General features: G+C 37.4%; 2 protein-coding genes across 3 annotated transcripts in view; one reads left to right on the top strand and one right to left on the bottom strand.

The window, feature by feature from the left end:
• Positions 1-18,064, bottom strand: part of col14a1b (collagen, type XIV, alpha 1b) — a 163,275-nt gene that overhangs the window by 41,526 nt on the left and 103,685 nt on the right. The gene's annotated exons all lie outside the window — the stretch shown is intronic.
• On the top strand, positions 615-4,479 carry LOC311500917 (C-type lectin domain family 4 member A-like). Its single transcript, XM_084562553.1, has 3 exons — positions 615-971; positions 2,638-2,666; positions 3,749-4,479. The coding sequence occupies exons 1-3, from the start codon at positions 793-795 to the stop codon at positions 3,922-3,924; spliced, it is 384 nt and encodes a 127-aa protein (XP_084418679.1). The 5' UTR covers positions 615-792; the 3' UTR covers positions 3,925-4,479.

Here is an 18,064-nt window from a genome sequence, read left to right as displayed (position 1 = left end):
GTTCAGTTCAATTCAATTCAATTTTATTTATATAGCGTCAATAACAATACAAATCGTCTCAAGACGCTTTACAAAAACCCGGCCTGAAACCCCCAGAGCAGCCTGAAGGCAACGGTGGCAAGGAAAAACTCCCTTACACAGTTGACTGTGTTTTCTAGTAGTTCTTCTAGTTTTCTGCTACTTTTAAGTTGAATGTTCCCTTTTTTGGTTTGACTGGTTGTAAAGCATATAGCAAAACATTATCACCCAATTGTGTGTTTCACCTTGTTAGTCAACTTCACTCCAGCTCAGTTCCACCAATGTTACACTTATTTATGGAATCTATGGTAAACAGAGCTCATTTACAAAGCACCACCCAGTGGTGGGCAGGTCCAGCTGGCATCACAGGTGGAGAGAAACTGAATCAAATGTCCATTATTCAGTGGAAGTAGTCAAGTATTACATTTGATTCGAAATTAGTGTAACAGATAACCATTGAAATTTTTTATTAGCGTTTTGTTAATGCCCAACTTACAGCAGCAGGTTAACAAGGACTCCTGACCAAAGACTAGCAGACCGGTGTGACAGCAAGGTGGAGTGACAGCGGGGACGACCAATCACACAAGACACGGCAGAGCCAATGGAGGAGCTTGTGGGCGGGGCTAAACTAAGGGAAACAGGCTTCAGCTTGAGCGGCCGTTTTCCGCTTGGTCCTAGTGCTTGACGTGTCTCTGTTTACTATAACGTAACATTGTTTTTGGACGGTAAAAAGTGCTGGGGATCAAAACGGCCTTTTGAAAAAGTGCAGGGGACATGTCCCCTGTGTCCCCCCCAAATTACGTCCGTGTGTCTAGAGAAACTCAAGCTGCAGCAGATTTGAGGGTGAAACATATCAGAGGGGTCCATGAGGATGGAAGAGAGAGAGAGCAGAGAGAGGTGGAGATCTTAGACGATGGAGAGCAGCACCCTGATCTGAGTTTAGCAAAGAGCTGGTAAGAAGAAAATCATGAACATGTCAAAATAAAAGCTGGTGTTAAGGATTAGTGTTTAGGTATTTGAATTAGTTTTGAACTACTTTTATGTCTTTAGTTTGACTTTTGTAGAGGATCATATAGAAGACCATATTACATTATCAACTCTTTTTAGTCCCTGTAAGTAAAGAACAAACATGATGAACTTATCTGAGTCATTTTCAGGTCACTTTATGTTGAAATGTCTTTCAGTTCAAATGTCAGTATTACCTCAGAACAGATTATAAAACGATCCACAGTTTAAAAAGTCTTAAAGTGGAACTTGACCCCAGCTCTGAACTTAACTTCCCCCACTGTATTATTCTGAATAAGAACAAGGAGTTGCTCAATGTTGGACACTTTCATCTGTTTGCTCGTCTCCTGCTCTCTCTGCTCACATAGACTGTATTTTAATTCAACCCAAATCCAATAAAATTTATTTTAGTTACATTCTGTTTCTGTTGTCAGACAATGAAGAGTCTGAAATAGTCACTGAAACACAGTCCGTTCAGACAAGTTTAACAGCAGTCATTCCAAAGCTGCTGTTCTGTGCTGATAAAATCCTGATTTTATGACCAACAGCATCTGATGAAATCACTACACACACAAGTTAAAGAGTTAAAGACAATGATTAAGCTGTGAGAGAAAGAAAGTGTCTTTCTTTTCTCTGTCTGTTGTCTGACAGAGATCTTACAGTAGACACAATGTCCCCCAACCTTTGAACCGAGGGTGTTAACGTTGTTTCTTCACACATATTTCATGAAATACAGAAGTTCTAAACTGTCAGCTCTATGTCAGGACTGACATTCCAAAACTGAACATTATTTCTGATCTGCAAAACAAAAGGAGATAAGGAGTTAATCTTTCCACCTTTTCACCTGGCAGGGCAACCTTTAACTGTAGGTAATAAAACTAAATATCTAGGACACATCATCACAGATCAAATGTGTGATGATCATGACATCTATAAGCAGCGCAGCATGTTATATGCACAAGCTAACATGCTGGTTAGGAAATTCCACTGGTGCTCAGATCAAGTTAAGATAAGCCTGTTTAAAGCATACTGTACTCCTCTATATACTGCCCATTTATGGACCAAGTTTAAAAAGTCTAGTATCCAGAAGCTCCAGATTGCCTATAATGATGGTTTGCGTATACTGCTTAAAAAACCCAGGTGGAGCAGTGCAAGTGAATTATTTTGTAGGGTAGGAGTCAACACATTCCATGCACTGTTGAGAAAGCTAATGTACAAATTCATTTGCAGGTTGAATGGTTCATGTAACCTTATCATTATGCTGTTGTCAAACCCTGGTTTTAGTACTGTGCGATACCAGTCATCCATGTGGAAACACTGGTATCATTGCCTTTTTTAACTGTCCTGTTGTTTGTCTATGTGCTGTTGTTAGTATGTGTATTTACTGGACCATGAGTCTGGAAATAAAAGTTGACTGATTGATTGATTGATTGTAGGAGGCGTTTTGAGTCATTTTCAAACAGTGAAATTCAGGTTTATAGAAAGTTGGTATTTATGTCAATATCAACATCAGCATAGATGCTTGTCGTCACAATACAGTCATATTATTTAGTCCACAGCTCAAAACGTGAACAGTATCTCTTTAACAAATGGATTTTCTCTGTATTTCTGTAGGAAAACAATCCCAGGAAAACCTCCCAGCTGTGAGAAGAAGAGGTTTCAGAGCTTTTAAAGTGATACTTGGAGAGATTCTGGCTGTAATTGTGATACGCTGTGAGGAGGTTAATTCCAACATGTTGGATCTTCTATTCAACATTAGATGCTCTAATTGGTTTTAGTGACCATTAACTTTGGTTTGGTTGCTATTCTCACATGATCGCTCATGTAGAATCACAGTGAGCTCAGTCAGTTACAGCCACACAGGAGGTAAAAGGACAGTGGATTAACCAAAATGTATGAAGTCATATTTAATACGGCTCAGGTTGAAACATAATTATGTTTTTATTCTAAAGAGGAATGGTTCACTATTTTTTGTCAGATATTTGTTTTGTTGTTTCTGACCAGATATTTCAGTTACGTTGGAAAAAGACCAGCTGAAAACCAGACTTTTAGGTAAGAAAAGTCTAAAACTACATGGGATAGAACTTCAGACTTTCTAGTTTGCCTGATATTTTTTTTTTTGTGTTACCGTTTTCTTTCTCAAGACATGCAAGCCAACAACAGTCAGCAACAGAGGACATTTAACTGTAACTACAAATCACAAGAAGTTACCAACTGAACACAAGTTTGAAGTTGAAAACAAACAGAAAGTATCATATTATATCCTCACTGTGCTTTTATTTTTCTTCTAAATTATCATGTTTTCTTGTTTCACCACTGATCATGGTTCTCCAGAAATGAAAGCCAACTACAGTCATCTACAGAGGACATATGACACACTGAGTAAAAATCACAGTCAGTTACACAAGGGACTAAAGCGCCTGAAGCACGAGACCGAAGGTAAGAAAATGTTTTACACTGAAAAAAAAAAAAATCAGAATTTTACACATATAACTTGACAGCATCTGTACTTGCGATTTTACATGTTTATTCTGTTTCGCAGTTAAAGAACTACGTAGTTAAATTACAGTATTCAGAGAGTAAACAACCTGACAGGTAGATGTGATGGACAAGAAATGTGTTTAAGTAAATATTGAAACTATAAGTCTTATGGATTTCATACATGAAATCTGTCTTTAAGAATATTTGACATGACAAATATGTTTGAATTAAATATGTTTGACAGGGAAGTGGTGTTCTGAAGGATGGAAGAGATTTGGCCGCAGTCGTTACTCTACATTCACTGGGAGTAAATCTTGGAATGACAGCAGGACAGACTGTCAGAATAAAGGAGCTGATCTGGTGATCATAAAAAACAAAGAGGAACAGGTGGGTGAGTTTGTTAATGTGTGTGATCTTTGATGTAACCATCAGTGATCTTTCTGACCTACTTCCTGCTTTCAGGACCTGAATGAACAGCTCCTCAAGTTCTCACATTTAATATTATGTATATTTTCAACTGTAAATTTGTTTCATGTCTGTTACAACCCGGCTCAAGAGGCACAACATAAAGCATAGGCACATGACGGAGTTAGAAAAATAAAGGTTCATTTATTCAAAAAAAGACAAAAAGATGTGTTAATGGTTGAACTAATATTCAGAATCAGAATCAGCTATATTGGCCAAGTATGTGTGCACATATAGGGAATTTGACTCTAGTAACTTTTGACCTCTTGTACAGAAACACACAGAACTTAAATAAGTGTAAAAGATAAATCCCAGTCCGTACACATAAAATAAAAACTGAGAGAAAGGATGAGAGCAGATATCCAGGAGTTTGTACAGTGAGTATATACAATAGTGCAGAGTTATTATTATTGTTCATGTGAATGGTCTCACACTCTGTGACTGCTCAGAGTTCATCAGAGCCACAGCCTGGGGGAAGAAACTGTCTTTGTGGCAGGTGGTTTTAGCGTACAGTGCTCTGTAATGCTGGCCTGAGGGGAGGAGTCTGAACAGATTCTGATTCTGATTCTAACGTTCATTAATCCTTTAGGTATTTCTGGTTTATTCTAAAAAGAAAAATTAAACATCTGCAAAAAAAAAAAAAAAAAAAATGAAATGTCCTTCAGATAAGATGATATTAGATCATATTACTATAGAGTAATATTAGGAGGCTGGATTATAAATGGAGGAACTGTTTTTGTCTCTTATCAACTAGAATTTCATCAGCAGACTGAACATGAATAAAGAGTTCTGGATCGGTCTACAAGCCAATAGAGAAGTTAATAGAGAAGAACAAACATGGAAATGGACATGGGTGGATGGATCACAGCTGACAGAAATGTAAGACAGTTTTCTGTTTCCTTTACAATGTGATCAAAATTACAATTTAAAACTAATATAGCCATGTGTTGAAAAGTAGAATAACAATACATTTTACACCTATTTAATAACTGTTTGCTTTTTTACGACACACTGATTCAAAGGGAATTAATCCATAGACAGAAGAAACTGTCCTTGAACTCTCTCAGTCTGTGATGAGGTTCAGTTAAAACGACTCAGTCAGAAATGTTCAAATCTTCAGCCGAGTCAGTTCAGTTTGTTGGATTTTTGTGTTCAGTTTTTTAGCTGCACTGCTTCTTATGTCACAGAACAAATATTGATTCTAAATGGAGTTTATCAAAGTGAAGAACATATGAAGGAACAAGCTGAATTTGATCTTTAGTTACAGTGTTGAATTAAAAGAGCAGCTTTGCCAGAAAGTTTTTCTGCAGGTCAACCGAGGTACTGCAGCCAAAGTGATGATAACAAAACATGTCAAACAGCAGCAGACCAGATATTATTTTTTGAATTTCTAAACCCTGAAAATGTAAAATTTGTAACCGTTTAAAAGCTATTTTAGTTTGTGTGATGAAGCTCAGTGAAAAGTTGAAAGGAGAAGTGTGTGCTTCAGGAAACACACACTAATAAGCCTGTGAAGAAGTAGATTTAAAAACCAGGAATCAAAGGTGGAACAGAGAAAATACTTCTGGATTATCCAACTTTGAATATAAAGTTTGAAAAGACTCCATCTTTGAGTACAGTGTCTTGTTTCCATAATGTGTGTGATCAGTTCAGACTGAAAATATACTTGCATGTCACTTGTGTTTTTAGACGTCTGTCAATTCCATAAAAAATCCTTGAAAAGATATACTGAAATAAAATGTGCGTATTTAGAGAGAGAGTCATCTTTACTTGAATGTGAGAATCATCATTTTCCTTCCACTTTAACAATATTATATCTGCCATGCAGGTTCTTGGCAGCAGGACAGACTGATTATTCTCATTGACCCTATGCAGCATGTTGCAACCAACAAGGACAATGATACAGAAATATGAAAATTCTAGGAAAAAAATTCTCTAGGAAATTCGATTTCCTGCTTTCATTAATGATAGAGGGATGTACAGTGTAGGGACCCAGAATAAAAGAGCAAATTTCCTGCCTTATCAAAGAAATTCACTGTAAAACAACTTAATCGAAATGAACTGTTATTTTGTTGAATGCTGTTTCTCTGCTGTAAAAATATAAGTCACTTAAAAGGTCACACATTACATTTCCTGTGTCAGAATAACTGGTTTCCTCTTCTGGTTCTCTGTGTGATGTGAAAGCAGTCACTAAAAAAGGCATCTATATGTTTACTGCTGCTACAGCTGAGTTAAACTTCTGTATCTCTGCATTATGTCAACAGGAAAAATAAAGATTTATGATAATAACTTTCTGGTTGTGGTGTATATTATGTACTGTATGTAAAAGTTTAAGGTGAAGGTTTAATTCCAGTGTAATGCAGATTCTCTTAAAGCCGTTTGAGCTTTGCTTTGCACTGCTGCCACTTCCTCAATAGTGTCTATTAAAAGGTGCTTCATCAGAAAGAAACAAGTCAGACAGTGAAGCCTGGTCAAACAGTTTCAGCCTCAAGATGTCTAGAGAAACTCAAGCTGCAGCAGATTTGAGGGTGAAATATGTCAGAGGGGTCCATGAGGATGGAAGAGAGAGAGAGCAGAGAGAGGTGGAGATCTTAGACGATGGAGAGCAGCACCCTGATCTGAGTTTACAAAGAGCTGGTAAGAAGAAAATCATGAACATATCAAAATAAAAGCTAGTGTTAAGGATTAGTGTTTAGGTATTTGAATTAGTTTTAAAGTTATTTTTAAACTTTTATGTCTTTAGTTTGACTTTTGTACACTGACACTGTATTATTTTGAATGAGAACAAGGAGTTGCTCATCTGTTTGCTTGTCTCCTGCTCTCTTTGCTCACATATACTGTATTTTAATTCAACCTAAATCCAATTATTTTAGTTACATTTCTGTTTCTGTTGTCAGACAATGAAAAGACTGTGAAATAGTCACTGAAACACAGTCCTTTAAAACTACATGTTAACCAGGAGTTACTTCAAAGTCATTTCAAAGCTGCTGCTAAAATCCTGATTTTATGACCAACATCATCTGAGTTAAAGACAGATGATTCAGATTCATAGAACTTAGTTATTTATGTCAATATTAACATCAGCACTGATGCTTTTCATCACAATACAGTCATATTATTGAGTTCACAGCACACAAACTTGTTTGAGTGTGCATTATCTCTTTAATGAATTGATTTCTCTGTGTATTTCTGCAGGAAAACAAACCCAGAAAAACCTCCCAGCTGTGAAAAGAAGAGGTTTCAGAGCATTTAAAGTGACACTTGGAGTGCTGTATCTTCTGATTCTGGCTGGATTTGTGATACGCTGTAAGGGAGGTTTATTCCACCATGTTTAATATTTTATTATTTTCCACATTAGCTGCTCTGTAACAAAATAACTTTGGTTTGCTTGATATTCTCGCTTAATATCTCAGTCAGAAAAAGTAGAATCAGTTAAATACACACAGGAGGTTCAAGGAGGTCAAAGAACAGTGAATTTATCAAGTAACTAAGTTCCAGATTTAGAAATATGACAATAATATTTAATACTGCACAGGATGAAATGTAATTATGGGTATATTTTAAAAGGGAATGGTCTGATAGTTTTGCTTTGTTGTAATCTGACCAGATATTGTGGTTACTCTGGAAAAAGACCAGCTGAAGACCAAAGTTTTAGGTAAGAAAAGTAAAAATATAAATGCTATAGAACTTCACACTTTATATTATTCCTGATTATTTTAATTTTGTGTTACTGTTTTAATGATTCTAATTGTTCTAAACATCTGGAAGCCAATAACACTACAGAGCAGGTATGAAATAGTCAAAGTTTACAATGATGAAGTAAAGAGACTGAAGTATGAGTTTGAAGGTGACAAAAGAGGATCATACTTCATTGTAAAACTTTATGTTTTCATATGGTTTTACTGTTTTATCAACTATTTTTGTTCTGAAGACCTGGAAGCCAACAACAGTCGCCTACAGAGAAGATACGAAACACTGAGTCAAGATCACAGCCAGTTACAGAATGAAGTAAAGATGCTAAGAGACACGATTGAAGGTGAGGAAATATTCTAAACTAATGTAATAATCAGTATTGTTCACCTTTAACCTGACTTTATCTTTACTTTTCATTATCACTGTTTATGCTGTTTCAGTATTCCTGTATGGATATTTACATTGGGGAAAGTTATTTGTGAATGAGACAGAAAACCTGAGTTAAAATGAAGTATTTATAGAGTGAATAACCTGAAAGGGAAAGGTAACTGACAAGAAAGATCTTTTACTGACTTTAAAACATGTTTGATATTAAGGGAAGTGGTGTCCTGGAGGATGGAAGCGATCTGGATGCAGTTGTTACTTTAAATCTACACAGTGGAAATCTTGGGATGAGAGCAGGACAGACTGTCAGAGTAAAGAAGCTGATCTGGTGATCATAAACAACAAAGAGGAACAGGTGGGTGAGTCTGTTACTTGTGTTTCTGAACTGCTTCCTGTTTGGATTTTGAGTACATTTTTTGTCGTTAAAACTTTGAGGTCCTGAATGAATTGATCCTCTGAGGTTTTTATGCATGAAGTACATGAGGCTCATTTCAAACACCTGAATATAATTTAAATAATTCAGACTGTGGACTTAGTTATTTTTACTTTTTGTACATTTGTTACTGCCCATTTTGAATATATGAATATAAGACTAGCATGAAGAATGAGTATGAAGAATGAGACAGTTTCTTAAAAAGTAAATATTAGAAGGTGAAGTTTTTTCAACAGTGATGAAAATTTATGCATTGAAAGGACACACTGTAACCAGTTGCTTGTCTTATTTATACGAACAGTATATTTCTTAATTCTTTTCTAATTGTTTTCTTCTCAGAAAACACATTTAATTCTTCCTTCAGATAAAGTCAACACACTATTTTTTGTCTCATCAACTAGGAATTTGTCAGCAAACTGAGTATGAATGAAGAGTCCTGGATCGGTCTAGCCAAAAAATGGACATCTCAAGGATGGGAATGGGAATGGGTGGATGGATCACCGCTGACTGAAACGTGAGACAGTTTTTGTTTCTACTAAAACAAACCCCATGAATGGAAGGAAAACTCATTCTTTGAATGAACAACTCTTCTTGAACTCTCTTCATCTGCAGTCTGCAATGATGTTCAGTTACAACGACTTAGTTAGAAGAAATCAGGATTCAAAAATGTTTAAATCTTCAGCCGAGTCAGTTCAGCTTGTTGGATTTGTATGTTTGTTAGCTGCACTGTTTCTTAAGTCACAGAACAAACATTGATTCTAAACGGAGTTTTTGAAAGTGAAGAACATATGAAGGAACAGGCTGAATTTGATGGTTAGTTATACTTTTGAATTAAAAGAACAGCTTAACCAGAAAGTTTTCCTGCAGGTCCACTGAGGTACTGCATCAGACCAGCCATAACTGATTTATTATGAATGTTTAAAGCAGGAGGATTTAATATTTGTAACAATTAAACTTTATTTCAGTTTGTGAAACCTCAGTAAAAGGTCAAAAAGAGAAGCAAGAGAGACATTTCTGGAACATCAGTTTTAATTGGAATGAATGGACTCCATCATTGAGTTCAGTGTCCAATTTTTGGGAGATGACCATTCCACACTTCAACCCATAACATGCATTCATTTCATAAAATTCTGAGAAAGACATACTGAACATATTTAAAGTATTTAAGGAGAGAGTCAGCTTTATTTAAATGTGAGAATAATTACTTTCAGTCCTTTTAAACAATATTTAATTTGTCATGCAGGTTCTGGGCAGAAGGACAACCAGAATACAGAAAACATTACGCAGTATGTTGCAATCAACAAGGACAGTGGACAAGCCCATATTCCAATGCATATACAAAGAACTGGATCTGTGAGAAAAAGATTTCCTACTTTCACTGATGACAGAGGGATGTGCAAAGTTGGACTGAATGAAATCTGACCAAAGACTCTGACATGTCCTGAATGAACATCAGAGTGATGTTACATTTATTTACTTATTCATTTTGTGTCACCTGTAACATATTTCAATGTCATAAATTAATTCTCATGGTTGTTTTGTTTTCTAATCATACAGGCATTGACACAAAATCAAAGAAACAGTCAGATATCAACCTTGTAAGTTAAGAACTCACGTTATTATCACCTATGTATTGATATTTGTGTATTTGTGTATTCAAAGCTTCAAAAAGCTTCAATGTGGCAAATTTTCTGTCTCTCTCTTCTGGTTTGTGACATGAACACTGCCCTAATAACTTCATTTATAGAGTTAAACATTTGTGTCTCAACATTACATGAGCTTTTTGGCTTTGCTTATATTTTAATGTAGTGTACGTGTAATGTTTCAACTCAAATGTAATGCACATATTGTATATAAGCTACCTGTGTTGTGGTTTTCACTGCTGCTACTTCCTGTCTACTGTCTTTAAATAGGAACACTGAATAGACACCATCTTTAAGTACAGTGTCTAATTTGCAGGATATGTCTGTGATCAGTCCAGACTAAAGCCAGTAACTTGTGTTTTCAGATGTCTGCCAATTCCATAAAACATTCTTGGAAAGACATACTGAAAATATTCCAAATATTTAAAGAGCAAATCAGCTTTATTTTAATGTGACAATCATTATATTTGTGATGCAGGTTGTGGGCAGCAGGAGAGTTTAGGAGAGTGATTATTCCCATCAGCCCAATGCATTATGTTGAAATTAACAAGGTAAATGGACTAGACATGTGGGAAAGAGTTCCTGTTTTCAATGATGAAGGAGGGATGTACAATTTTGGGACTGAACAAAATTTGACCCAAGACTCTGAAATGTCCTTAATGAACCTCAGAGATGAAGTCAACATCTCTTCAGTGCTTCACATTAACTCTCATTGTTGTATTGTTTTCTAAGAGCACTGAGTACTCTGCCCTCCACATACATGAGGAGAAGGTAGAGAGAGTAGAGAACTTTAGTTCCTTGATATTGGCTGACCTCACCTGGCCTACATCCACCCTCTGGTGGGGAAGGCCCAACACAGACTTTACTTTCTTTAGGAAGCTGAAGAACGCTCACCTCCCTCATCACCTGCTGATCAACTTCTACCAGTCAGCAATAGAGAGCCTCCTGACTTAGTGCTGCTGGGAGTGGTTCACTAGCTGCCTGGTAAAGGACAGAAAGGACCTGCAGTGGGTGGAGCTATCAGCTCAACACCCCAGATACATGGAGGTGGAAGTGTTGTTTGTGTGTTCAACAGACCAGTGTTTTATAGCAGTCTAACCTTAATTAAATACAGTACAACTTACATAATAATAATAACAACTTAAGATACTGTAACTGAACTGCATATCTTGTTGAATGCTGTTAGTTTCCCTCCTGTGTCAGAACACCTGCTTCTCTCTTCTGGTTCTAGGTTTCATATGAAGGCGGTCTCTAATAAAGGCATTTATACGTATATTGTTGCTAGAGCTATAAGTTAAACTTTTGTTTCTTTGTATTCTCAGAACATTAAAATATTACAAACAGCCTCTGGGCTATGCTTCTATTTTATTGTACTGTATGTAAAAGGTGTAAAACTGTAACATAATACAGATTGTATTAAAACCGTTTGAGTTGTGGTTTGTGCTGCTGCTACTTCCTCAGTACTGTCTATTAAAAGATGCCTCATCAGAAAGAAACAAGTCAGACAGAGAAGCCTGGTCAAACAGTTTCAGCCCTCAAGATGTCTAGAGAAACTCAAGCTGCAGCAGATTTGAGGGTGAAATATGTCAGAGGGGTCCATGAGGATGGAAGAGAGAGAGAGCAGAGAGAGGTGGAGATCTTAGATGGAGAGCAGCACCCTGATCTGAGTTTACAAAGAGCTGGTAAGAAGAAAATCATGAACATATCAAAATAAAAGCTAGTGTTAAGCTGAGCACATAGGACTGGATGTTACAATCCCTATATCTGTTACCTTTGCTCTTGTGACTCCATCCCGGTATGAAACACAGAGGCTCTGGGTAGCTTGGTGTCTTGTATCTTGAATGAGGGGCGATTGCTTCATTGGGATCATCAGGTGGGTACCCTCCTTCATCTGTGTTTCATTGATAGACCCACAACACCTCAGGATTGGCTCAACGTCCCACGTATGCCCCCCTCCGCTTTTTCCGCTTTTTCCTCATGCTAAGATGGGGTATTTCTCCTCTGCTTCTCCTCATGTTTGACATCTTGCAGCCCAAATGGGGGTCTTTTCTCTTCATCCAAAGCCAGTTGCTGCCTCGCTCTGCAGCCTCTGATAGTAACTACATGGCTTGTCGGAGGGCCTGGCTATGAACTCCCTTACTCTTTAAGAGCCTTGTTGTTGATGTGGCTACAAATCCTCTACATCCAACCTGTAATGGGAGCCCCTGGATGGTAACTCCTTCTTTCCAGAACGATTGCCATTTGCTGTAAGACCTGGTTGTGCCTCCAGGTGTAGCCAGCCTGAGACAGACTGGTTTTGCACCCAAAAAGGATGTGTCTGAACGATGGTGGAGTTTGGCAGAGAGCACATGAGGGATCTTCTCCAACTCACTGGTTTAGGTTCGTAGGTGTGGGAAGAACATCATTAAAGAACGTTAAGGATTAGTGTTTAGGTATTTGAATTAGTTTTGAACTACTTTTATGTCTTTAGTTTGACTTTTGTAGAGGATCATATAGAAGACCATATTACATTATCAACTCTTTTTAGTCCTTGTCAGTAAAGAACAAACACGATGAACTTATCTGAGTCATTTTCAGGTCACTTTATGTTGAAATGTCTTTCAATTTTAGAACAAGGAGTTGCTCAGTGACGGACACTTTCATCTGTTTGTCTCCTGCTCTCTCTGCTCACATAGACTGTGTTTTAATTCAAGCAAAATCCAATTATTTTAGTTACATTTCTGTTTCTGTTGTCAGACAATGAAAAGACTGTGAAATAGTCACTGAAACACAGTCCGTTAAAACTACATGTTAACCAGGAGTTACTTCAAAGTCATTTCAAAGCTGCTGCTAAAACCCTGATTTTATGACCAACATCATCTGAGTTAAAGACTGTCTGGATTGATCTGATAAAACTGAGCATTATTTCAAACAGTAGGAGGCGTTTTGAGGTTTGAGTCGAGAAGATACACCAGAGATTTAATTGACTTGATGAAAAGTGTTCATTTCTTAAAGAAGTATAAATAACTGAACAGGTCACACATCACATTTCCTATGTGAGAACAACTGAGCCTCTCTTCTGGTTCTAGGTGTGACATGAAAGCAGTTTCTAATTAAGGCATTTATTTGTATCTCTGATTTATGCCAGCAGGAAAATTTTAACTTTACAAACAACCTTCTGGCCTGGCTTGTATTTTAATGTTCTGTGTAAAAGGCTTGAATTCCAATTTAATGCACGTGTTGTCTGTAAGCTAGCTGTGTTGCGGTTGGCACTTCTGCTACTTCCTGAACATTGTTAAAAGCTGCACCACTCAGGAAGAAGCAGACAATGAACCCTGGTCAGGCAGTTTCACTCTTCAATACATCTACAGAAACTCAAACTGAAATATAGCAGAGCAGAGATGTTAGACAGCGGAGAGCAGTGTTTACAAAGAGCTGGTAAGTAGAAAATCATGACCATTTCAAAATAAAAGCCAATGCTAAGGATTAGTGTGTGGACAACTTTTATATCTACAGTTTGATTGTTGTAGAAGAACATAATACATTATAATGCAGTCCTTTTCAGTCACTGTATGTATAGAACGACATCATGAGTCATTATCAGGTTACTTCAAATCTAGCCTGGCTAGACTTTATTCTGCTGAAAGAAATGTGAAGGAGAGATCCACCCACCTCTGATTAGAGGATGTTAGCATTCTTCTTTACATGATGTACACAAGTCCCAAAGCCTCAACTCTATGTCGGCAGTACCTTGTAAGATTTCAACCAGTGGGTGGCGTCTTGAGCTATTTTCTTCTTCAAGTTACGTTAACACCAGCATTGATAGTTTTCATCACAGTACAGTTATAAAATTTAGTTTACAGCTCAAAAACATATTTAAGTGTGTAGTATCTCTAATGAATAGATTCTCTCTCTCCGTTTCTGTAGGAAAACAAACCTAGAAGAACATTCCGGCTGTGAGAATAAACATGTAAGAAAATCATTCACAGGAGAAGTTGATTTTCTTTTGCAAGTAATCACATTAATAAAACGGTGCTTGTTTCATTGCATGCTGCAACTTCCTCAAATTCTGTCCTGTAAGTAAAAGTTCCCACACAGTGCCGTGACAGTAGGTCCAGGGCAGCTACTGTTCTGCTTTCCTCTTAAGATGTCCTCAGATATTTACGCCAGACCAGATTTATCAAAGAAGGTGAGATACAGCATGAAGGTGCAGGAGGATGTGGAAGAATGGGACGAGAGGGAGGTGGCTATATACGAGAGTGCAGACCATATCGGACATGATCCCACTGGTTTTCATTCACAAGAAGGAGGTGAGCAAATTACAAGTAAGACAACTCAGTGATAAAAATGATGCTCATCTGATGTCACTTTATTGTGTTCTACTCAGCTTTCCAATCCAAATAAACCGTAGCTGACCACACATCTGTTTCTACATGTACCTTGTGAACATTTGTATTTTGCAGTAGTTGTTCTTACAAACCAGAGGTTTCTGTGTTAATGACTCTATAGGGAAGTGGGGTTGATTCCACCGAAAACCACAGACATCAGCAGTAAGAATGAAACACCCACACCCACATTGGTGACTATTAATAAAGCCACTCTATGGTATTTGTCTCTACAGCAACACAGACTAATAATTATCCTCCAGTCCAAAAAGGGCCTTTCAGAGGAGCTACATTGGTTCTAAGTGTGCTCTGCTTCCTGATGTTTGCTGGGATCATCATCCTGACCACATACTGTAAGATAAAATACAACACTTCTGAGTAAATACAGTAAATACAAACACAAACAAACTGAATGCTCTTTAGGGGCCGTCCACACGGAAACGCTTTTTGGTCTAAACGCAGATGTTTTGCATCGTTTTGGCCGATCGTCCAAATGAATCCTGTAAACGCATTGCCTTAAAACGCACTTTTCTGAAACCTGGTCCCAGGATGAAAAAATTGGCAAAAGCAGCCCTTGAGTGTTCGTGTGGACGGCTAAAACGCATACTCGCGTTTCGATGATGAGGCCTGGAATATGAAGTAGCGTGTTGAGTCGTGTTGAGATGGATCCGCGTGTACGCAAATATTCTTGAAACGATGCCAGGGAAAACGGAGGGGGAAAAGATCGTTTTGGTACGTGTGGACAGGGCCTTAGAATAACTGTTGCATATCTGTGAATCTCATTGATACCCTTTTGTTGGTTCAATGATTGAAGATTGGTCAGTTACAGAGCAATATACTTCCCAGTGCACCACAGCCAACTTAAACTGTTAAAAAACAGTTTTCACTCAACTTAAAAACACATACTTTAAATGAAAACACAAGATCTATATTGTAAAATAATTTAGGCACAGTCTAGTCATTAATCAGATCACAATCGTGCATCACACTGAGCAACTAATAGCTGATGTTGATGATCTGTTTGTGGTTCTTTTTCACACTTGAGTTAGAAAGTCAGACACGTATTAGTTATGACGCCTTCACACACACAAAGTTCTGTTTCCATCTATGAAAGGACTTTCCAATGATGTAATGCCTTCCTTAGCCCCTAACTATCTCAAATAAGTGTAACCCTAATGCTTACCCTAACCTGATTGCAACATTCATTTTGAAACAAATGGTTGGTTCTTTTCTTACTGTGATGTGATTTTCTCAAACATATTTCAGTCTCATTGGAAATCAACCAGCTGCAGAGCAGATTCAACAAACTTCTGGGTAAGAAAAGTTCAATATCTATAAGCAAATAACTTAAGTAGTTCCAACTTTTCTAAATCTTCTAAATTATCATAATGTTTTCTTGTTTCACCACTGATCATGGTTCTCCAGAAATGGAAGCCAACTACAGTCATCTACAGAGGACATATGACACACTGAGTAAAAATCACAGTCAGTTACACGAGGAACTAAAGCGACTGAAGCACGAGACCGAAGGTGAGAAAATAGTTTTTTCAATTTAACTACTTATGAATGTGACGTAGTTAAATTACAGTAAACAGAGAGTAAACAACCATTCATCCAGAAATGAAAGCCAACTACAGTCAGCTACAGAGGACATATGACACACTGAGTAAAAATCACAGCCAGTTACACGAGGAACAAAAGCGACTGAAGCACGAGACCGAAGGTGAGAAAATAGTTTTTTCAATTTAACTACTTATGAATGTGAAGTAGTTAAATTACAGTAAACAGAGAGTAAACACCCTGAGATGTAGATGTGATGGACAAGAAAGATCTTTCAGTAAATATTGAAACTATAAGTCTTATGGATTTCATACTGAATAACATGAAATCTGTCTTTAAGAATATTTGACATGATAAATATGTTTGAATTAAATATGTGTGACAGGGAAGTGGTGTTCTGGAGGATGGAAGAGATTTGGCTGCAGTTGTTACTCTACATTCACTGGGAGTAAATCTTGGCATGGCAGCAGGAGAGACTGTCAGAATAAAAGAGCTGATCTGGTGATCATAAACAGCAAAGAGGAACAGGTGGGTGAGTTTGTTAATGTATGTGATCTTTGTTGTAACTACCAGTGATCTGTTACTTGTGTTTCTGAACTGCTTCCTGCTTTCAGGACCTGAATGAACAGCTCCTCAAGTTATCGGCTCCTCAAGACCCGGCTCAAGAGGTGCAACATAAAGCGTAGACACATGACGGAGTTAGAAAAATAAAGGGTTACTTAATTTAAAAAAAGACAAAAAGACGACAGGTCAGACATAGCGAGCCTCGGCAGCTGAAAAGTAATCCCCCTAGGCTTCTTCAATGAGGCCCTTTATTCGGTCTTCTCAGGTGTGGCTGGTTAAGACGATTGAGCACAAGCCAAAGACACTTGCAGACCCAGTGGAGGAGCAGAGGGGCGTAACAATGTCGGATCAGGGGAAATCAGGGGAAATAATCCTCAAACACATTTTTTCTTTTGAAAATACATTATGATAAAATCAACAGGGATCTTTAATGTCAATGTTATTTATTGGCCAAGTATGTGTGCACATACAAGGAATTTAACTCCAGTAACTTTTGACCTCTTGTACAGGAACACACGCAACTTAAATAAGTTTAAGAGATAAACCTCAATCTGTACTAATAAAATAAAAATAAATAAAAACTGAGAGAAAGGATAAGATCAGATATTTGTACAGTGAGTATATACAATAGTAATGACTGTAACGCCGGCCTGAGGGGAGGAGTCTGAACAGATTCTGATTCTGATTGTCACGTTCATTAATCCTTTGGTCTCACACTCTGTGACTGCTCAGAGTTCATCAGAGCCACAGCCTGGGGGAAGAAACTGTCTTTGTGGCAGGTGGTTTTAGCGTACAGTGCTCTGTAACGCCGGCCTGAAGGGAGGAGTCTGAACAGATTCTGATTCTGATTCTAACGTTCATTAATCCTTTAGGTGTTTCTGGTTTATTCTAAAAAGAAAAATTAAACATCTGCAAAAAAAAATTAAATGTCCTTTAGATAAGATGATATTAGATCATATTACTATAGAGTAATATTAGGAGGCTGGATTATAAACGGAGGAACTGTTTTTGTCTCTTATCAACTAGAATTTCATCAGCAGACTGAACATGAATAAAGAGTTCTGGATCGGTCTACAAGCCAATAGAGAAGTTAATAGAGAAGAAAAAACATGGAAATGGAAATGGACATGGGTGGATGGATCACAGCTGACAGAAATGTAAGACAGTTTTCTGTTTCCTTTACAATGTGATCAAAATTATAATTTAAAACTAATATAGCCATGTGTTGAAAAGTAGAATAACAATACATTTTACACCTATTTAATAACTGTTTGCTTTTAACAACATACTGACTCAAAGGGAATTAATCCATAGACAGAAGAACTTGAACCCTCTTCATCTGCAGTCTGTGATGAGGTTCAGTTAAAACGACTCGGTCTGAAGGAAGATTCAGAAATGTTCAAATCTTCAGCCGAGTCAGTTCAGCTTGTTGGATTTTTGTGTTCAGTTTGTTA

The sequence above is a fragment of the Chelon labrosus genome (genome assembly GCF_963514085.1).
Source record: "Chelon labrosus genome assembly, chromosome: 16".
NCBI lineage: Eukaryota > Metazoa > Chordata > Actinopteri > Mugiliformes > Mugilidae > Chelon > Chelon labrosus.
The sequence above is the reverse complement of the archived record's forward strand: the minus strand, read 5'-3'. Positions and strand labels throughout refer to the sequence as shown.

What these genes read in the sequence shown, in the direction of transcription:
- LOC311500917 (XM_084562553.1), top strand. Translation starts at nt 793, where the DNA reads ATGTCCCCTGTGTCCCCCCCAAATTACGTCCGTGTGTCTAGAGAAACT. An exon ending in CTGAGTTTAGCAAAGAGCTG is followed by an intron (nt 972 to 2,637) that starts GTAAGAAGAAAA and finishes GTATTTCTGTAG; the next exon opens with GAAAACAATCCCAGGAAAAC. An exon ending in CCCAGGAAAACCTCCCAGCT is followed by an intron (nt 2,667 to 3,748) that starts GTGAGAAGAAGA and finishes TATGTTTGACAG; the next exon opens with GGAAGTGGTGTTCTGAAGGA.